The sequence below is a fragment of the Phalacrocorax carbo genome, chromosome 10 (genome assembly GCF_963921805.1).
Source record: "Phalacrocorax carbo chromosome 10, bPhaCar2.1, whole genome shotgun sequence".
Lineage (NCBI taxonomy): Eukaryota > Metazoa > Chordata > Aves > Suliformes > Phalacrocoracidae > Phalacrocorax > Phalacrocorax carbo.
In genome coordinates this window covers 17,899,148-17,920,120 of record NC_087522.1, presented here as the reverse complement: position 1 = coordinate 17,920,120, position 20,973 = coordinate 17,899,148, and the positions used below count along the sequence as shown (strand labels likewise).

The following is a 20,973-nucleotide window of genomic DNA, read 5'->3' as shown; positions in this document are numbered from 1 at the left end:
CTCCTCTTTCATACAGGCTTTTATAACCAAAAAATAGCAATTGCACGACAATTGCACAAGGCTGCTAGCCTGTTCTGAAGACAACAGTTCACTGAGTCACAGCATCAGCTTGGATCCTTTTTGCATTTCAACTTTGTTTTGTTTTCCCCCATGCCTGTTTCAATGACAAAATCCCACCTAGGTCCCAAAGTTTTCCTGGAACACTTTGCTCTTCACGACAGAAGCTGCTGTAGCCCTGGGCATTCGAGCTACCCTGACATGATACAAAATATAAGTCGCTGGCCACAAGATTGCCAAGCAACAGTCCTGGTTACATCTCAGGAGCCTTTCCTTTACAGGGGAACCCCCAGCCACATAGTTTCACCTAATCTGATGAGACCTACTTCTCTTTGTCTTCAAGCTTCTGGAAAGAATGTAAATGGCAACCAGTGAGACAGGGTATTTTAAAGCTTTTTTTTTTTTCTCCTGTGCTCAGGATCAGCTCCATTCTTGTTTCACTGCTGAACACAATACAAGGCATCTCTTCTGGAAGTGTGACAAACCTTTGTGCCTGTATCTAGATGGCAGAGATCTCCCTTTCCTGTTCTGATTCAGCCCAGCCCACCCAGAAGCGCAGATGCACATTACACTTAGGCACAGCAAACGCCCACACTTCACATGAACACCACCACGATTCTATGCTGATGGACTTTGGATGTTATCAGTAGGTCATAAAGCTACTCACAGCATTAAAGCCTGTCCTATGGTTATACCTGACTGATGAATGAAAGCTGGGAAGAGGGCTAGTGAGACCTGCACGGATTCTTGCAGTGACTGATAACAGATCTGTCGAGACTTGGTGGATTCTCCAGAGATACTTTCTACAATATCTTCTAAAACGCTGAGTGTCTGATGGATGATCACCTTGGCTGCAAAATAAGAGAGGTGATACTTCCTGCATGTGTCAAAACTACTAATCAGAGGCAAGAAATGAAGAGAAGTCAAGTTCATACACAGAGTAACTAAAACAACGTACAAGGTGGCATATACTCCAAACCTAGAGTTAGAAATGTTCCCAAGTGTGTGTTCACATTTTAAACACAAACAGGTTCAGTTAGGTCACTATTGCTACAGACTTAAATTATACAGGTTTACTGCCTTACAGATGCATCCACTGCTCAACTATTCAGGTGCAGAGGCTGAGGGGAGCTTTAAACAATATTATTCACAATACGCTAATGCTAAAGACTAGCCAAGAAAAAAGCAGCACATTATGACAGAAAAATGTACTGCAGTTTTCTATTTATGAAAGTGGAGTGATACACAATCACTATATAAGCTAACCCACATGCTGGGGGAACCTAGCTAGCTCAGTTCAACCCATGTGAGCAGTCTGATGATATTCTCATGAGGAGCAAACCACCCTCTCCCATGCTCCCTGCCTGCACACAGCTGACCAGCATGGCAGGTTTGTCAGAAGCTGTGACACTGCATACTTCTAAACAATTTTTAAAGTGATTCTCCAAAAGACAAAAAAAAAGACACACCCAAAAGCAGTCCCAAAACATACAAAACACACAGAGAAACTTCCAAAGGTACCTGGACCCCTTCAGTTCAGGGCTCTCCTACATACATAAACCCTCTACAGTATTTCCCAAGTCCAGAAAAAATTCTTATTTTCCCCTTAAGTTTTTATAACCATAATCTTCATTAACACTGCTTCCAGTCAATGTTTCTAATACTATAGTGTTCCAGCAATAGGCTGTTAAGTATTCCTAATGCAATCACTGCTGTTCAAAGTTTTATCACAAGCTTGATTCCATCTTCCCCACAGAGCTGAGGAATACAGTACTTTGATGGAAGAGTTCACAGGCAACCTGGGCTGAGAGTGCCCTTTATACACCTTTACACTGAAGGGTCTCTAAAAAAAGAAAGAAAATAAAATTGCTCCTTTCCTGTCCTCCCATACACTAAATACAGTTTCTCAGCCAAAATAATTATTGGAAAAATCAGCTTAATGCCACCTATCAGCAGTTATCACTGCAGCTGTCAGAAGATAGCAGACACCAAGAAACTTGGTACTTACTGTCCTCCAGCTGCACTTTCCTTTGTGGCAAGATGGCACTGGATTTTAATTGACGGTATTCTCTCGTGAGGGCAGAGACTAGGCTGGCATGGTTGGTGGAGCGAACTGCCCACTGCTGTTCACTCTCTGGAAGATTTGGCCAGGGGAGCAACAATACATTTGACAGTGCTCTGCACACCAACACCTGGGCCTAGGAGCAACAAGACATTAAGCAAAGAGACAAAGTTTTACCATGTTTGTTGTTCACTTTACAGCACAACCCTGGAGTGACTTTTTACAGCTGTGCAAGACATCCAGCAGTGTTTGCTGTTTCAAGAGCAGAAGTTGAGCCCCAGCAAAGACTAGCAGCTCTGCAAGGTAAGTGAGAAGCAAAGCTCCATAGCTTAAGGGCTGGAACCAGCTCCTAGCTCTGCTGGCCCTTCCCTGCAGCAGTAAGTCTGTTCTTTGTAAAACAAAGATGATGCTGCTTTCAGTACTCCTTGCCTGGTTTACACGCTAAGCTTCTATACTTGTACAGCACTTTATGCCTCCGTGCCAGCACACAACAGAACTGTATCACAAACCTCCACTGTGGCTTTTCAGTACTTCTGCAATATAAACACTAACTTGGATTGAGGTATGTGGAATGCTAACATCAGTTTCACAGAAAACTCTTTCTGTATGTCAGAATCAACATGCCAGTAAAGACAACACACAGTCACGGACCATGTCAGCAAATGAGAAAAGAATAAAACCTAAAAGTTGTAATCTTGTTTTTTTTCCCCTTATGCTCTTGCTTCAAATAGATCATTATGACAGACTGTATCACTGGGATTCCTGGGTATCCATAGTACAGAGCTAACTGCTGCCCCCCACTTGACACCCCCCTCCCCCCCTTTTTTTTTTGCGGTTATACCTCACTACAGTAAGAACTGAGGCACAGCTTCCCAGCCATCTAATCTACATTTTTCATGTTGGAGACAAATCACCTTATCAGGAAGCCGCTGAGCAGAAGTGTCCGTGATCCTGTTGAATACCTTCTGTACTGCTGGGATGCTGATCAAGAACACTGGTCGCACTGTCGTGGCTAGAGAGACTAGCAGGTGGCATGCAGACAGCAGCAGCTTCTCCTGCACCTGGAATGGGAGGGGGCACGCGGTCAGGCTGCCCAGTAACGCCACCACACAGAACCATACGGAGCAACACTGGTGTCAGACAGCACAGCAAGCTGCCACTACCAGGTTTTTGCAAGCAAGACAGTTTGTAGTATTTGCTTGTCAGTCAGAACACAGGTCAGGTCTCTTAATACTGTGGAAGAGAGAAGTTTCCCCACTTTCAAGCCATTAGACTGCATTTATATGCCTATAATTGCTTACTTTCATATTAGCTTGCCCTACAGTGCTATTATTTAGAATTGCTCTTGGTCTCACCTTACATGAGACACGTGCTGTGGCTCTGGAAGACAGACATCCAGCTCTCACAGACTGGTTCACATCAGGAGCCACAGTGTGGTCTACAGCAGACGATTAAACATCTGAACACAACAGCAGTCTCCTGCTCTAGGTGGAAGCCCAGCACTGACAAAGGTACCTTAGAGCTGATGAGTGGTGTGATAGCCTCCAGAGCTGTGGAGACAAGAGAGATGAACTGGTCCGGGTTCTGCCGGTGAACTTCGCTGTAGAACTGTGCGAGCCAGTGCGCGTAGGCTTGCAGCGCTGCCAGGGACTGAGCGTGGCTGCAGAGGAGCAGAGCAAGGGTAAGATGCATACACAGGACAAAAGATAAACAAGCAGGACAGCTGCAGAAGGGTCCTGAGCATGGTGAGTAGTTTTACCAGTGGTTTTTTCCCAGTATGCTGTTGTTCTCAAATAAAGCTGGCAGGTTTTATTTTAAAAATGATTTTGTAGTTTAACTTTATCATAACCCAAGTTTCACTGGCAGTGATGATAGTTTTAAAGTCATACTACACTAGCTTGAGAGGACTGTTATGCCAGTAAGCATTGGGTAAAGCCTGCAAAATAGCATCGCTAGTTCTTTTCAGAACTCTCTGACATTGTATTTAAGCACCTGAAGATGTCTGGGATCTCTGTTTAGACTTAAAGTCTTGTGCCATTATTAAAGCTCAAAGGAACACATAGCAGTATTCTGATGGGGGACAGCAGTTAATTGCCTTATAGAAATCTTTTGGCATCTAGTCACACAGATCTGTCAGTCTACAAAACACATTGCCCAATCACAAGGACTCTAACCAATCCCTATCCTGCAGATTTTATTGAAAAGAGTAGTCTGAACACTGATATTCCCTCCAAAAATAAAGGTTCTGCCACATGCACATGACCCCACCATAGAGACTGCATTTAAGATCTCCGTGACTATAGCAGGCAACTCCCAGCTCTGTATCAACCACTTCCTGAACACCTCTGTTTCTGTCAGCAAGTCCAGTGGGTTTATGCACAGTGGGGGAAAATAAGGAAGTCTATTTAAAAAAAAAAGTCTTACCTTGAACAGCAGGTTGAAGTTTGGTGGTTTTTTTTAATCAACCCTTTGCCTTCATATCTTGTATATTCTTAGTATATTATCTTAGCATATTTACTGCCTAAACTCTTTCCCACTCTTTTATTAAACGAGAACAAGCGCATTCCTTGTGATTATATGAGCTACATGGCCTAGAGTTTTTTTTTCTTTTTCCTGGATCCTCTACATTTGAGGCACATTTAAAGGTGTGCTGCAGCCGGACTCATTTATTAAGCAACAGTATTCATTCAAAGGTATAAACTCATAAGGTCAAATTTTTAGTCAACCTACCAGTTGATTATATCATGCTTTATATTTATACTTCTGGCACAGCACTGTATCAAGATTTTTGAGCCAGGATATTTCTTTGGGATCACACAGATGGGTGTCCTCCAAATGTTTGACACTGTACCTTTGTTATGCTAGCATTAGGAAATAGATCATGAGTTTCTTCAGGGACACGGGACAGAGAAAAGGATAAAAACCCCTCAGTAACAGTTCATGGAAAAAGCCTCTCAAGTTATTTTAAACCAGAGAAGGAAAGAGACCATTAAAAGAACATCATCTACACAAAACTCAGGGCTTGTAACTTGGGATTATTAGGAGGGACCAGGGACCCTATATTAGGAGGGTCAAGGGACCTATACGATAAAATCTAGTGTGGGTTTTCAAGGAGCTGCTACACATGCAATCACAAACTAGAAGAACTTGATGCTTTCAAAAGGATAACCTTAAATTCTGCTCACAGAATGCCAGCTGGCAGCGAACAGGTTTGTACTACACAACCATTAAGAATGGAAGATGTCTAAAAGGCTGTCACAGAGCTGTGTTCTATTACTAGCAGCATCAAGACTAGGAAAAATATCTTTTACCTGAGCCATAGATCTGACTTTGGTAGCAAAAAATCCATAAACTGGAACTACATACTGACAGTGGATCCATTTCTTAAAATACTGCTATTGTAACACTTATTTTACCACTTAATAACACTGCAGAAGAACTAAGCTTTTCCAGCCATTAGTACAGGGCAAAATAACAAAATAACAGTTTGCTTTTATTAGCATTTTGACTTGTCAGCAGAGTTTTTTTTTTTCTTTAAATAACCTCAGTAAATCAGTCTGATGAAACAGTGGTCCAAAATGCTGGCAGCAGCCTTGACCTTCAACAGTTAAAAGAAAGAGTCCTCCTGGTTAGCCAGCAATCACCAGAGAGATGTGCTTTTCAGAACATTTGCCAAGCAAGTGGTTAGAGGACCAGATCTAGTTCTAATGCTTCTGCCACCCCATGTAGGTACCGAATCTGGATACAGTCATTTGCAGTGTATATCTATATCTATCTCATACTCACACATCAATAAGGTCAGGTTTCAATACAGATGGTACTGCAGTTTCGATGTTGTACAGTTTAATCTGTGATCCATATAGCGTTACTTTTACCAACCTGGAAGTGAATACATACATGGTAGTATAAAGGGACTGTATGGTGGATATACACATGTACAAATCCACTTGAACATCTTATCTGAATGCAGCTCTTGGCAAGTCTGTGTCAATATTTAGCTAATATGCAGACAAAATTTCACAGAATCACAGGTTGGAAGGGACCTCAGGGAACATCTAGTCCAACCTTTCTAGGAAGAGCACAGGTTAGACAAGATGGCCCAGCACCCTGTCCAGCAGAATCTTGAGTGTCCAACATGGCAGAGTCAACCACTTCCCTGGGGAGATTATTCCAATGGTGACTGTCCTCACTGTGAAAAATTTCCCTCTCCTGTCCAATCGGAAAAGCAACTTGTGTCCATTCCCCCTTGTCCTGTCCATGTGACTCTGTGTAAAAAGGGAGTCTCCATCTTCTTTGTAGCTACCCCTTAAGTACTGGTACATGGTGATGAGATCCCCTCTGAGCCTCCTTTTCTCAAGGCTGAACAAACCCAGCTCTCCCAGCCTACCCTCGTATGGCAGCTTCCAGTCCTTTGATCATCTTGGTGGCCCTTCTCTGGACCCCTTCCAGCCTGTCTACATCTTTTTTTTTTATAGCGGGGACCAGAACTGTACACAGTACTCCAGGCTGAAAATAATTTAGAATCTATTTCATTGTGATAAAATGGAACAGGTACAATGATCCTGCATGGAAATAAAAAAACCACATAACCAATGCAGCTATGTAAAGCCCTGAAATTCTGTGCTACGTGGTAACTGAGTTTCTTGGAGGTGAAGAAGAAAAATGACTTCTGCCTTTCAGTTTTCAGAGCTTTTGATTTAAGAAAGGATATTTTGGTGGTTTAGCTTTGAGAGATACAATTCTGAAGTAATCAAACTCTACACCCCATTTTCTTGCATCACACACAGACACTGGAAAACAAGTACCTCAATCTTTTCAAGTGACTGATTTTATTTAAACCCTCCTGTTAGTTTTTCTTTGGTTAAGGATTTAGAAAGCCACCTCAGAAACTTAACACTGATGAAAGTACACTTAAGGTACTACCCAGTAAGTTCTTTATATCTCAATTTAATCGTAACATGGGGAGGCAGAAAGAAACCTTGGTTTTCACGCTCACTGTAGTGGTGACAACTGCTCCTCGTACTGGTGAAGGAACAGCAAACTCGCCCCCCCACCACCTACCTCTCCACCACTGTAAGAGCATCATTGAACCTGGCAGCAAACACGTCACCAATGAAGTATTCTGCTAAACGACCAACAGCCTGCAGCAAGGAGCTCAGGTCCCTCAAGGAGCAGTGCAAACGGCGACAATCATTCTCTGCAGTGATGTTCAGCCTGTGACCTGAAATGACATGGTTCATTAGCAATGAAGCCAAAAGACTTAATTGTAAAAAATCACTTATGCTAACAGCCACTAAGACCCTAGCACTCTGAAAACTCATGCTTTAAAAACATTGTGCAAGAAAAAAACACGTAACCTTGCGACTAATAAATACAGCTCTTTGGGATGGGAAGCCTAATTATAAAGCTACCGGAAACGCAAAGTTTATTCCAATTACATTACAAGCATTCTTCTTAAATAAGCTTGGCAGTGGGTCACAGTTCAAATCAGAGCACTGTCCAAGTGGCTGAAATACTCAAACTGAGCAAGACATGTTCAACTGTTCCAACTGCCACTCTTCAAATTCCTCTTTAAAGGCTGAAACGGATGTTACCAACTATTTCAGCCTTTTACACATTTATTTTCTTCTGTTTGGTACTAACAGCTACATAAACAGGAGCCTTTCTGGTTATCTGTTGACATCAAAAAGCAATCCCAGCTCTGCAGAGGTGGTCATTATCCAGACTCCCTCTGCTGGCTACAGTACAGTAGGTGTTCCAGCAGCAGAAGCATGTTTGGAACAAGAGCATATTTGCTTTTGATATGAAGTGTGGTTATTTACTTTCATATTTCTCAGATACAAGAAACATACCAAGACCTAGATTTGCCAGTCTTATTACCTGTGCAATTGTCCTACCACTTGGCTGTGTATACCTGGTCCCCAAACATTCCGGACCTTTTACTAAAAAAAGCAAAAATGTTCCGCAAACTCTGCTTTTCTTTTCACTGCCTGTATTTAATCTCAGATTAAGTTTTCATCAACAAGCTTGCCATTTTGTACCACTGGCACCAGCATACTTTCATCCAGTTCTGAATCCCCAGTTGCACCTGAGCTGCTACTTCTGACACGTTGCCTAAACAGCCAGTCCACATGACAGCTTGTAACAGAAGCTGTAGCTACAGCATTAAAAACCTACACATTGCTTATCCTAGGTCTGAAATGATCCTAAAGTTGGAATTATTTTTCCCCGAACTGTCTATAGAACAATGGCCGTTCTGCCATGATAGAGTAGTATTGAAGAGGTAACAGATTCCTTTACTGGTCATACCAGAAAACTTAAATATGAAAACTTCCCTCATACAGATCTCACTTCTACTACTTTCCTTATTTCTCAGGAAGGAGCAAAGCAGCTATGCTCATGCTTTTATTCAGTTAAGAGCAATGGTATCTTTGTAAACTACTTTACACATGACAGCTCCCAAAATGCCAGCTAGATAAGTCTTCAGAAACTATTACTACATCTTAAATACCTCATCTTCTCATTGACTCACAATGGTTTTAACTCAAGCCTGAATAAAAATGCTCCTATGATGGACAACTTCACACCAGATTTGAGCCCAAAGCAAACAGGAGCACAATCTTTCTTGAAAGAAGTTTTACTGGGAGGGAAAAAAGTAACCGTTACCCCTCCACGTTGCTGTAGTCTTTGATGCTGCATACTTGTTGTTAAAACATATATCTTCAAGTACCAGAACAAGGGAAGAACCATACTAATAAAAAAAATCACATTATTAAATTTTTGCCTGCTATTGGAGTTTCACTATTGAGCCATTAGACTCCATACACGTGCTCAGAGACTCAATGGAACACAGAAGAAGCCACACCAAAGCAGGTCTAGAGTGTTTTTGCAGTCAGCTATTCAAAGAGTGAGACTGCAGTGCTGGGCAGTGGTTATTACCTGTCCCTGAAGTGACCACAAACTGCTGGAGTCCCAGATATACTTCCAAGTTATCCTGCAGAACTGGGAACTAGAAGAGACAAGAAATGAGCATGATTTTGGGGCTTGGCAGACTTAACAGCCAACTACTAATTCCTCTGTTAGTTTTCTTATTTCTCCCTGGCGTCTTCAAGAAGACATTTGGAGAAAAGACAAGTTGCTGGGCTCTGGGTTGATCTTGCATGCCACAGCTTCTTATGTCTTGATAGCTGTCACGAAAACAAAGATCGCCACCCTGAAGGCACTTCTCTGTGGTAGCTCTCTTTTTCCCCCACATACCAGCAATCAGCCTAACAAGACAGCAGTCTTACAAATGTAAGCACAGCATGCCACCAGTATGAATGTGAAGATGGATGCAAAACCCAGACCAAACAGAGCAGGGGAAAGGCAGAGCCTGGAACACAGGAAGCCTGCGCTGCACCCACCTCACCCTAAGTATCAGCTCCTCAAAATGCAGCTATGAAAATATTATTCAACCAAAGACGTTGAGTTCAGTGCCCTTGTAACACAGCACAGAGGGAAGTGCTGTAGCACTCTGCTGGCAAGCTGCAGGCTGCATCAGGAACAGCTGAAGCCAAGGGAGCAAACACCACACTCATCATGCATCCCAGTCTGGGAACAGACTGCCAGCCTAAATCCATCATTCAGGACTTACAGCAAACACACCTGATCCTGGTAATCTTTCACCTGAGCAACAGGTTACACTACCATCAGGGAGTATGTTATAAGCTGAGACCAGAAAGCCTTCTAAGCAGCATTCAGCCAACCAAGGTACTTCAGTGGTATCTGTTAGGGGGTTATTTACCTTCTGCCTGAATGCTTTTGTATCCATACAGGACAAAATTGCACACTGACCTTTTCTTTGCAGCTATCCCACCTGAAAGAATATTTTCCAACCCTGGCATAGTTCTACTTGATTTCTATTGGCAAAGTCACCACATTTGAAGCCGTTGGTTTTATGAGAGTTTGTTCATCCACCAGCACAGGGAACTGCAGCCTTTCATTTTCCCACATGGGACAGAGTGATGGCAGCTGCTGTACACTGTTTTCATTATTTGCTACTGACAGACTAGCCACTGCATTCAACAACACTGCAGACTGCTGTGAAAAGCAAATGAAACTGCTTGACCATCTCCCAGATTATCCAGTGTATGAAAATGAGCACAGGGCTCAACAAAAGCACTCGCTATCAAGCCCCTAACAGGCTGCGCCTAACTGACAGTTGAGCACCTTTGTATAACTGCAGGAGAACTAATTAACAAAAAAAACACCAAACCCAAATAGTCTTCCTCATGTTAATGTGTTACTTCAAGGAAGCCACATGCTCTTCACCATATGACCCATATGCTCACTGAAACAGCTGCTCCATTTGTTTGCCTCTTGCTGACTCATGCCATGCCACCATGCTGCAGAGGAACTACTACTTTCATACAAGGACTATTTTACTCACTACAGAGTTTCTAGTATTTAGCTCAGCCACAATGTTTCTTAAATAAAAATACCAATTTTGAAAAGCTGTTCAGGTCAGGCATCTTCTGCCTCTGCAGCAGCTCAATTTTCTCTGCTTCTTGGGAATATGGTTCAGAGGAATGCAGTATCTCCAGCAGAATAACAAGACATGCTTTGAGATCCCACTGCTACACTTTTGCTTTCTTCTCACCCAGAGAAAAGGCACCAACTGCTCAATTTTGGGCTCCACTGGCTTACAGCCTCAAGATCTCCTCCTCAAAATCCATGACAGTGCTACAAATCCAGGCAACTTTTACAACACTGATTCCAGCAACAGCAATGGCACTAGCTGGAGAGAAGCACTTATCTGCGTTTATCAGATATAACTCCCAATTGTCCGAGGCACTCTTCACAGCCTCTGTATCTACCCTTTCATTTAAACAAGTCTTCACTCTCCTTAAAACCCTAATAATGACACACTCATCCGCCCAATTCACAGCACTAATATAAAGGCCAAGATCAACAGCAGTGAAGGATTGCTGCCAAATATTTACACTTTGCAAGATGGGAATTTCTAAAGAGCTTAGTGTCCAGCAAGTAGGACTCAGATGCTCACTGAAGTACCCTCTTTAAAACACACCAAGAAATGCGACAAAACCAAAAAACCCAAGGTTTTTCCTTCAATTTCTGGTCCCCTCCTTGCCAAGTTTTTGCATCCAAAACCAAATCTCCCTATTTGTTTTGCACTGTGGCATCTATCAAACAGCTGGTAACAAACTCCAGCAGTCGGTGCTCATTTCACATTGCACTTTTGGTCTGGATAACTACTTACTAGTGTGGAGAACGCATGAGTTGGCAAGAGCTCCATGACTTTTGCAACCACTTCCAAGCTCTGGCGCAAGTACCGCTGCCACTCAGTCTGCTGCTGCAGGAAGAAACACCAAGGTAAGTACAGCACTTCCAGAGGGAAACAGATGGCTTTTTGTAGACTAGTAGGGTCTTAAATTGATGCTTGGGGCTAGCCAGCTCCTTTCCAGAGCTTGGCTTTTGCAGACAGATGGAGACTGAAGAGATACTGCTCTTATGATTCTCATATGCTGCCAGACACCTGATGGAGGATAATTTTACCAACGCCTGTTTTGAGCATGCACGCATGTTTCCCTGGAGTGATAAGCCGTAAGCATTCACTCCTAAAGCACAGTTACTGCTCAGATGACAAGCATCCATTACACAGAACAACCTGCCCTGCCAGTGCTCTGGCCCCATCCATTTTGGCCACCTACTCCATTTTACATTTATCGGTACTGAGATGATGTTTACCAGTACAGATCAAGAGAAATAAGCTTAAATGACAGCACCAACAATACAAACAGCTTAAAGCTTTTGTCTCAGAGGTACTTCAGCATTTAAATTCCAAAGCAACCAGACATGGACACCTAATGCCTCTGATTATCAGAACACAAGTATCTATATTTTTTCTCCAGAAGACCCAAGTTAAAAACAAAGGTCATATCCTTTCAGTGTGACTAAGTTAAAAGCATTTCATGCTGCTTTAAACCTCAAACCCAGCATAGAATGGAGAAGCAGCTGTCTAGCTTGGACTCCAACATACAAGCTCTGAGAAAGACATTCTAGATGTTACCAGTGCAACAGTTACTGTCTGGACCTGCAGTTCTTGTTCAACTCTGCTCCTTACATCATCGTCCAGTGTCTCGTCATCCAGCTCCTCCAGCTGCGCCTGGTTATACCTGAACTGGATTCGATTCAACACCTCTGTCAGCAACAGAACTAAGGCATCCTCGTACCTATGACCAAGGAGAAAACAGAGCAAGAGTTTGATAAAACAATTCTGCAGAGATTGCTGTGCCCACAGCCCTTCTGGCAAAGATATGTGAAACAGATGACAGTTTAAAGCAAGCCACTGCAAGCAGCCTGCAGCACAGCTTTACAGGTTTGTTGAGGAAACACCAAGATGATCCTGGGATTAAGAGTATCATGTCATTTCAGGTCACGAGCTACCTGCACGGAACGAGCCTTGGTAATATCTGATATCGCTCTACCACAATAGAAGCAGCCCAAGAGTTCAAAGCAGGAAAGGGAGGAGTGGCTTGCCAGGAATAATAGCAGATGTATGCTAACAGGAGGTATCAACAGCCTCTTGGCTGCTAAACTGCTCCTCAGCAGCCTGTCCAGTGCTCTGCTTTTTGGGCAGCAAATGAGGAACAGATGAAACAGGGCAAAGTTATTGCTGCCTACCTCAAAAGAGGACCTCCCCTAAGGCTATTTGTTTTGCTACCCTCTTTCCCTACGCTGCTGGTGAATGAATTCAGGCCCTTGTCCTCTGAAACAAAGCCAGTACTTTTCCCACTTACACTGTGACACTAAAAGCATGTCACTGAACGATATCTTTTCACCCCTCAGGAGCTACGCAGCTATCAGAGCACAGAAGATCCTACTTCTCATTCATCACCTAAGAATAAAGCCAAGCTGCAAAATCAGAGCCACCTGTGCATCCTGTCATTCTTGGTGACACAACACCAAAGTTTGGGGATTTTGAGGGGGTTTGGTTTGATTTCTTGTTTTAAAACCTCCTTTTTCAAAACAGCTGGGGACCAATGCTAAGAGTCATGCTCTTTTCTAGGTGAGATCGGGTTGGAAAATTAGGCATTAGAATACACTAACAGAGATTCAGAGCATGATGCAATCCAAGTGTCAGACTAGTAAGCTGTGTCACTAGTGGAACAGCTGAAAGCTGTCTGTGCAAGGTGGCTGAATTACCATCTTTTCTGTAACCACATGACGTAACTCTGGATTTAGCAATTTATCCAGTAGTAAAACATGTATGAAATGCAAAGTTTACAAACCACAGAACAGGAAACTTCATCTGTGCTCCTGTGGTGTAACCACTCCCAGACTGTCAAACTGCAGCATTTACACATCTGAGAGCATGCAGGAAGTTGTAGCTATAGAAGTTGTCACTAAGGATAGGTAGTTCTGAAAACAGTACAAGCTTCAACCACTTACCTAATTCTTTTGTTTGTTTATAATCTGACATATCTCCTAGAAAGACAGCTATTGTTTCTTTCAATTTTCCCCATAACAAACTATTTGACACAAACACACATTACATGCACATTTGCCAGATAAAGAGGAAGAGCACAACACCAAGGCAGAGTTCAACAGCATTAGGCAGAGAGCAGCAAATTAGGAACAAATTATAATGAAAGTTCAAATGCAAATATCTACAACTTGAGAAATGAAAAAAACAACACAGTTCCCATGCTGAAAGGAAGATGGCTGTCTGGTAAGCTAGTTCCACATTTGTTCTTTGTGGTTATGATACAAGGCTGTTTTTCAAAAACCAACCACTTATATTTAGTGTGCTCAAGGGAAAGAAGCTTCCTTCTGCACTTAGCAGAACATAATATGGCACAAACCATGGCACTTTTAAGCCTCCAATACCTGAACAAGATATCAGTATATTCACCAGATTTTTAAAATGGCAGCAAAAGGTCTTTTACCAAAAGAGAGCCACCCATTTCAGGGTACAGCACCTACAAAGGAAGAGCTGCCAACCACTCTTGCAACCAATACAAGCAACTAGCACCAGAGGTAAGCAAGTGGAACTTTTAACTTCTAAACACAGACTCATCAATATTTCTCAGAAACACATCCTCCATTTAAACAGGATTTTAAAAACCCTAATAATTTTTTCCTAATTCATTAATTAGTAGTATAAGCTGTATGAAACACTATGCAACTTACTCTGTGGTGTCCTCCTCTAATATGTGATCTAAAAGTCGCTAAAATGTGTTACAGTTCTATTTTAGACTGCAAAGCTTTCCTCGTCTGGCTGCAAGGTTCACCCACAATATCTGTAAGTGACAGTTATTCTAGAGCTAACTTGCTCAGTTTGAATTTTTGAATGAGTGTGAAACACTAAAGTTCACGATTTTATCGTTAACAATTTTAGAAAAAGAAAGGACTCAACCACATGTGAAGTTGGAGTAAGCAATAGCTTATTTCTCACAGTCTTTCTGTGAACATGAAGTCTCTTTGCAGCTGTCATATCCTGACAGCTTCCTGACTGCTTACCTGTTGAGTACTGCTTCTTTGTCTGCCAGACGACTTTTAATTTTGCTAGTCAGATAGTCCAAGAAGAGAGTCCAGATGTCTAAGCAAGAAAAGTAACCTTCATGGGTAGGCTGAAATACACCAAAATTCATAATGAATATTGTGAGCTACAGTAAGATTGTTTTCAAAACAATGAAAATATGAGTCAGCATGCACTTCAATCCACAAGAAGCATTTCTTGCTTTATGGACAATTTCTAGGAGGTCACTGAAGAGATTTGTAGCTGTTAAAAGATGAACAAGAGCTTTAGCACAAGTGTGGGAACCCAGGGATTACAAGGCTGGTCTCAGCATTAACCTGTCTCACGGCTTGCTGCTTCTAGCATCTTGTATATCTGCTTCCTTGTCATCATTCACATATGGTGGCAAATAGGGCTGAGTTACATTGCAGCTTCTACAGCAAGGTAACACTACCAAAAGCTACAGGGTTGTTTTTTTAACACTAAAACTGCAAGTTACAAGGAAAGCCTCCGATATAGTAGAAAGCAGAATCAGCAGAAAAAAAACATCCCCAAACACAAAACAAGCTAGTGACATTTTTCCAGATAATGTTGTCCCTTTCAAAGTCTAGTGCAAAAAAAAAGTAGAAGCAAAGTTAAACACCAGACAAGTTGTTTTTGCAAAGTAACTACATATGACCACTGTCTCCAACTAAATCCAAGAGCACATTAAGCTATTTCCAAGTCCCTAGCACTACCAGGGAAGTGCCAGTAAGATGAGTTAATTCGTTTTTTCTGGGCTAACTTTAGGTATCAACCTCACTGGGGAAAAGAAGCTACCCCTTTTGTACAAGACAACAGAACAGAGAACAGGCCAAGGACAAATGATGTCACAGGGCTGTACCTGATGAAAAGTGTATTTGAACAACAGTGCCAGAAATTCAACCACGGGGAACTGGGAGTAGGATTCAATTCTTCGTAGGTGGACACTCACAAAGAGGCGGAGAAAGTCCGTAAACTTCTCAATGTAGCTACAAGGGAAAGAAGAAAACACAAAACTAAGAAAACATGGAGGAAAGCAATTTCATTGAAATAGTGATAAAATTCACTAAAAATCCTTTCATTAAGAAGAAAGTTAAAATTAACAGCTAGTAGAACAATTAAAATAAAGCCCTACAACAATTACCTACAGGACGGGCAACCCTTCATTCCATTAATACCTGAAACAGCAGAAAAGACAGTCTAGTCAAAAGCAACTTTAATATTCATTCAATCAGGCCTGCCAATAAGCACAATCCCCTCCACCCTAGAGAAATAAGTATTTGACAGCAAGAGTCATCTTACTGATGTAGACAGGATTAGTGAAATAAACAGTACCACTGAGGAATTCAGCTGGAAGCAAGAAGTTAATGCAGGAGTTAGCAATACACATGTTAAAAGTTTACATGAGGTGGTGGGAGAGCCAAGGGGTTGAGAGCTGGAAAGGACTGTTTCTTCTGCAGTGCAGATCAACTATCTAAAAGTTTCTGAACAGAGCCCAGGCATTTGTGACTGAATTAGACTATAAAGACAAATCTTCCTCTGAAGCATGGGACTACTCAACACTTGGGACTGTATGAAGTGAAGATCCAAAAAGGAGCCTACTACCAAAATTTCAGGGAGTCCAGCAAGAGCACGACCTTGGTGTAAGCACTGGTGGGTCCCTGAGTATGCGAGTGGGGAAAAACTACGAAGACTGCAGTGGAGTAAGCTTTTTTTATGGCATAAGATCACTCCCTGCACAACATGAGCTTCATCAAGGTTAGAAATCATTTTCATCTCTACACAGAAAAGTGTTAAATACTCCATCAGTATACAGGACCCATACATTCCAACATCATACACAGACAGCAAGAGCTCTGGAGATCCCGTGACAAGGGGGAGTGCGTGCAGAGAACTCCATCCTTCCCATATGGCAACAGCTCTAAAGTGCAAGAGAACTTCAAGTTTTTCTTTTAAATAAAAAGTTAGGCTTAGCAAAGTTTGAGACACACTTGAATAGTCTGCTTTTACCATGCTGCCTTGCTCTCCCCCTCTGCAAACTCTTGATTATTTTTTTTTTTGGGGGGGGGGGTGGGGGGGTGGGGGGGTGGGGAAGCCCCCCACTTTCTAATGAAAACTCACTCAAGACCAGAAGCATTTCCAGCTAACAAAGAGCTGCAGCACTGTTGGTTAACACAAACCTACAAAAACCACACAATACTTTGAATATGCAAAAAAGGATTACATTTCCTTTTTATTTGGCACTGCCTACTTGACAAGACATCACTAAACACACCTGATCACTGACCAAACACTTCAAAAGTAAAGCTAGCAAAAAAGAGAGCCCAGGCCCAAACACTGCCTTCAATTTTTTAAATTTTTATTTTCTAAAGAGGCTCTGACTCGAGACCTGTGAAATTCTTACTTGGCCCCTGCTCTGCCAGCCTCCAAGCCCCTTCTGCAACCACCGCACCATTGCCTTACTAGCCCTTACTAGCCGTTTCCCACATTTTGCTACCTTCAAGTTAAAGCCAAACACAAATGAAGCAGAAGATAGATAGTTTAAGCTTAACTCTTTCTGGACTAGTTTGGCAGTACCAACCATTCAAAACCACACTGGTTTTGTAACAGAACAAAAAATAACCAGCACCACGAGAGGAGGGAGGGGACAGACCCAGGGCAAACAGGTTCTGAAGATGGCAATCTATTGAAGGTAGTTTCTTCAGTGCCAGTTTTGTTCAGGATTTTGTTAGTCCAAGCCAGGACAACGTTTTCATGAGGTAAGTTCTTTAGTTTTGGACATAAAAGTCTACTTATGCCCTTAAGTGACAACAGGAAAATCCTTGCATCCTTTTCCATGGAGAGGACAGAGTCAGCTCAGAAAGCTCTACTCCTCCAGAAGCCAGCTAGATTTTTCCAGTCTCCAGAACATCTTGTTTACATCCTTATTTCAGACCTTAGCAGTGAACAAAGAGGGGTCTCACAGTTACAGACACCAACAATCTCTGTGGATAACACATCTAAGGAGCAGAACATGATATGGCAAATACCATCTCTGTGAAGGCCAGCGCAACTACAGACCTTCCACAGCCTTGCCAGTGAAGGCTGCTTGCTGACGTCTTCCGTAAAAGAAAGAACAAAGTTTTTAAAAAGGGATGTGAGCTTCCAAGAGAGTTTTTTCTGAAATCCAGAGCGTAACCCCTGGGTCTCTGTGCATGTATCTTCTATGCAAAGGTGGCAGATGTCTACTGTCCTAGAACATGTCTTATTTCTAGGAAATGAGCAATACTGAAGTCAGAGTGAGTTAGTCAAAAAACGAGCAAGTAGAATTCACTGTTAAACAGAAGTCATAATTAATCTAGATTTACTATCCTAAAGTTAAACATGTATCTAAAGATATGGAAAAAGGGAAATTTCCAGAAGAAACATGCAAGTCATCTCTACAAATGGACCCACAGTTTTCTCCTACATTTCTTTTTTCTCCCAAGTTTATATCAAAGAAAGAAAAACAACCCAAAAAAGCTCAAAAGTCTTGCTGCTGCATCTGGGAGTAGAAACATTTTATACAGCAGCACCAGAAAATTATTTCCATCATCAAGTATCCGTAGCAAGATACTGAGCATGTTTGCCCAGTTGCAACCTATTTGCCAATGTTAGCATGAGTCCGCCCACCTTCCCATGGCACACACTCGCACAGCGGGCCTGCAACGAGAGGCAGCATCAAGTTGTCACCTCTTCCACCACCCTGCCAGCACATGGTACAACCACTCAACACAACAGCAAGACAAGTCTCACTTTCGCCCCTACAGGTAGGAATATCCAATATGAAAGAGTCGAGCTGTTTTAGGCAACAAGGATGATAGTAACTTTCTGGAAAATGACAATACACAGCCTCCCAAGATGCTGCCACTTTCCTGCTGCCTCCAGGCAAGCATGCCAGACAGCATCTGCAGTGGAGGCATTCACCACTGCTGTGAATGCAGTTCCCCAAGCTGTCTTTCAGTTTTTGGTGGAGTTTAAAAATAAAAAAGTAAAAATAAAAAAAGCAATCAGAAATCATCACATCTCAACGAAAGGTAGGAAACTACTTCTATTTTCTTTCAAGTCATGACTCACAGAATATCTACCCACTCTTTGTATGTTTGAGTTTAAGCAGAGAAGGCAGATACCGACCAGGAAAGGGAATACTGCAATGCCTTTACCTCACTGAGCCTCTTCTGTTTTCTGTTACAACTGAATGAAGGGCAGGTTCAGCTCTTGTGCCACCTCAGACCTGCAGTCAAACAGTAACGAACGGGGGAAAGGGGAGGAAGAGGACAGGAAAGAATACAAACCTGTGCCACCACGGTCCCTTAGCAAACTCAGCCCCTTACCAGAACCTTACCTGTAGGCACCTACCTTTCTGCCTGTCTCCTCCAGCACAGTACTCTGAAAAAAAGGCGATTAGACACACCATGCATGACCACAAAATAATAAAGACAGTCCTTTAGAAAGCAAAAAGGCCTAGCACAGCTACTTAGCTGTTTGGTTGCTCTTACCTTTCATCTAGTTCCTCTAGCCGGCTCTTCACTGTATGGGCATTGTTCTCCTTGGTAATCTTCTGCAGGAGGTAGAAAGTTTGCTGGAACATCCGTAGCAAATACTCTTCGAACTCCATAGGCACGCAGTTCTTAGACATCAGTTCATTGATGCAAGACATAGCCAAGACGCCAAGTCGGCCACGCTCCTGTCCCAACACCGAGTTCTGGCTGCTGCCATTGACAGAAGACATCTTCCGAACACGGGTGTCACAGCCAAAGCGAGCAAAGTGGAAAATGGTGGTGAGGAGTGATGGGGTTATACTGGTAGACAAAGGGATCCAGCTGAAGAGGTGTGCCAGGCACTCCAGTGCCAGGGAACATATATATTCACTTTCCGTATCAAGGATGGGGATTGGCTGGTTCAATAATTTGGCTGCACTGGGACTCTGCAACAGGCTGCTTAACAGGTCACCTAGGAAAAAAGCACATACCTGCATTATAAATCAGGGCAATTACCTTCAAATGCTGCAACTGCCAGCCTAGCTATAAAGGAAAAGCCATCAGAGCCTCTGGCACTCAGCAAGTTAGCCTAAAGATTTGTCCAAGATGAACTAGTGATTGTTGTATTCTGGAATTTTTTGAACTTTTGTTCAAATGAAAATAGCTATGCCATGGGGTGTATTTTTTGAATTTATTATAAAATTCACTCTCCTCACAAGGTCGAGCATCCTTGATGTAGCCTGCACAAATTCTCTGGCATATCCATGTTACACTGAACTTCAGCAGAGTTGCTTCTGCTTGCATGTGACAGCTTGTGGATGAGGTAAGAGCAGATTTTCTGAGTCAGACCAAAAAGCCTACTTAGTACAGTACCTTTTCTCAGTGACCAAAAGCAGGTACAGATCACATTCCTCAGCCACTAACCACTCGAATTACAAAGGATTCCTGAGCCAGGTGGGGATTGAAGAATTCTGCACAGCCTCAGAATTTCTCTTCTGTGAATTTATCCGGTCTCCAACTAAAGCCACATAAAGTTAATATTTGCAACATCCTGTGACAGAGTTCCACAGCTTAACTATACATTGTGTAAAGACGGTTTTTGTTTGGGGACCGGCAGCTGCTAGTTTCATTTCCTACCTCCTGTACCCAAACAGGGAAAACAAATCTTTCCATTCACCTTCTACACGTCACTCAATAGCTTTCTATTGCAGCTCCTTGCTCTCAATTTCTTTGAGACAATGACCATCCAATACCCTCAACCACCTTTACTGCTTTTCAACAAAGCTTTTGTTTCTACTCTACACCTGTTGATACAGGAAGACCAGGACCACAGGCACTACTCAGGTGTAAATGAACCTTAATTCCATCCAGCACCATAGCAATTACCTGGTTTTGACCACTACCTATCAAAGTTCTTGTAGAATGAACTGGCCTAAGACTCAGAAGTTAATCCTGCATGCTGAAGGTGAGTTTGGAGTCGATGATTTGGCATGAGGTGAGTATTGCTCTCCCTGCCCAAACACAGGTTATACTCATCTGCATTGCATTTCTTCTCCCATTTGCCAAGAGACACGCAAGATCTTCCTGCAAGTCTTCAGTCATACCTCCTTTTCACTATTCTGACTATCTTGGCTCCATCAGCGAGCCTCCTTGTCTCTTTACTGCGCCCTTTTCTGATGTCTCTTAACAAGCATGTCCATGAGCACAGTCCCAAGCAGTACTCTACAGGTGACCACCCGCCTCATGGCAAGAAGGGACCATTTCCACTTACTGTTTAACTCCTACCTTCTAACCATTTTTTCAAGAATGCAGAG

General features: G+C 42.5%; 1 protein-coding gene across 5 annotated transcripts in view; it reads right to left on the bottom strand.

Annotated features, from left to right (window-relative positions):
• Positions 1–20,973, bottom strand: part of XPO6 (exportin 6) — a 56,848-nt gene that overhangs the window by 7,057 nt on the left and 28,818 nt on the right. For 2 of the 5 annotated variants that reach the window (XM_064462162.1, XM_064462167.1), the window contains exons 7-19: positions 19,178–19,631; positions 19,038–19,067; positions 15,523–15,649; positions 14,642–14,751; positions 12,243–12,351; positions 11,379–11,471; positions 9,059–9,128; positions 7,181–7,340; positions 5,906–5,998; positions 3,635–3,779; positions 3,034–3,180; positions 2,066–2,255; positions 753–908 (exon numbers count right to left, since the gene is read on the bottom strand). In XM_064462162.1, the coding sequence (XP_064318232.1) occupies positions 753–908; positions 2,066–2,255; positions 3,034–3,180; positions 3,635–3,779; positions 5,906–5,998; positions 7,181–7,340; positions 9,059–9,128; positions 11,379–11,471; positions 12,243–12,351; positions 14,642–14,751; positions 15,523–15,649; positions 19,038–19,067; positions 19,178–19,631 (1,884 nt within the window). The remainder of the gene's footprint in view (positions 1–752; positions 909–2,065; positions 2,256–3,033; positions 3,181–3,634; positions 3,780–5,905; positions 5,999–7,180; positions 7,341–9,058; positions 9,129–11,378; positions 11,472–12,242; positions 12,352–14,641; positions 14,752–15,522; positions 15,650–19,037; positions 19,068–19,177; positions 19,632–20,973) is intronic. The other 3 variants (XM_064462163.1, XM_064462166.1, XM_064462165.1) reach the window with 3 other exon arrangements.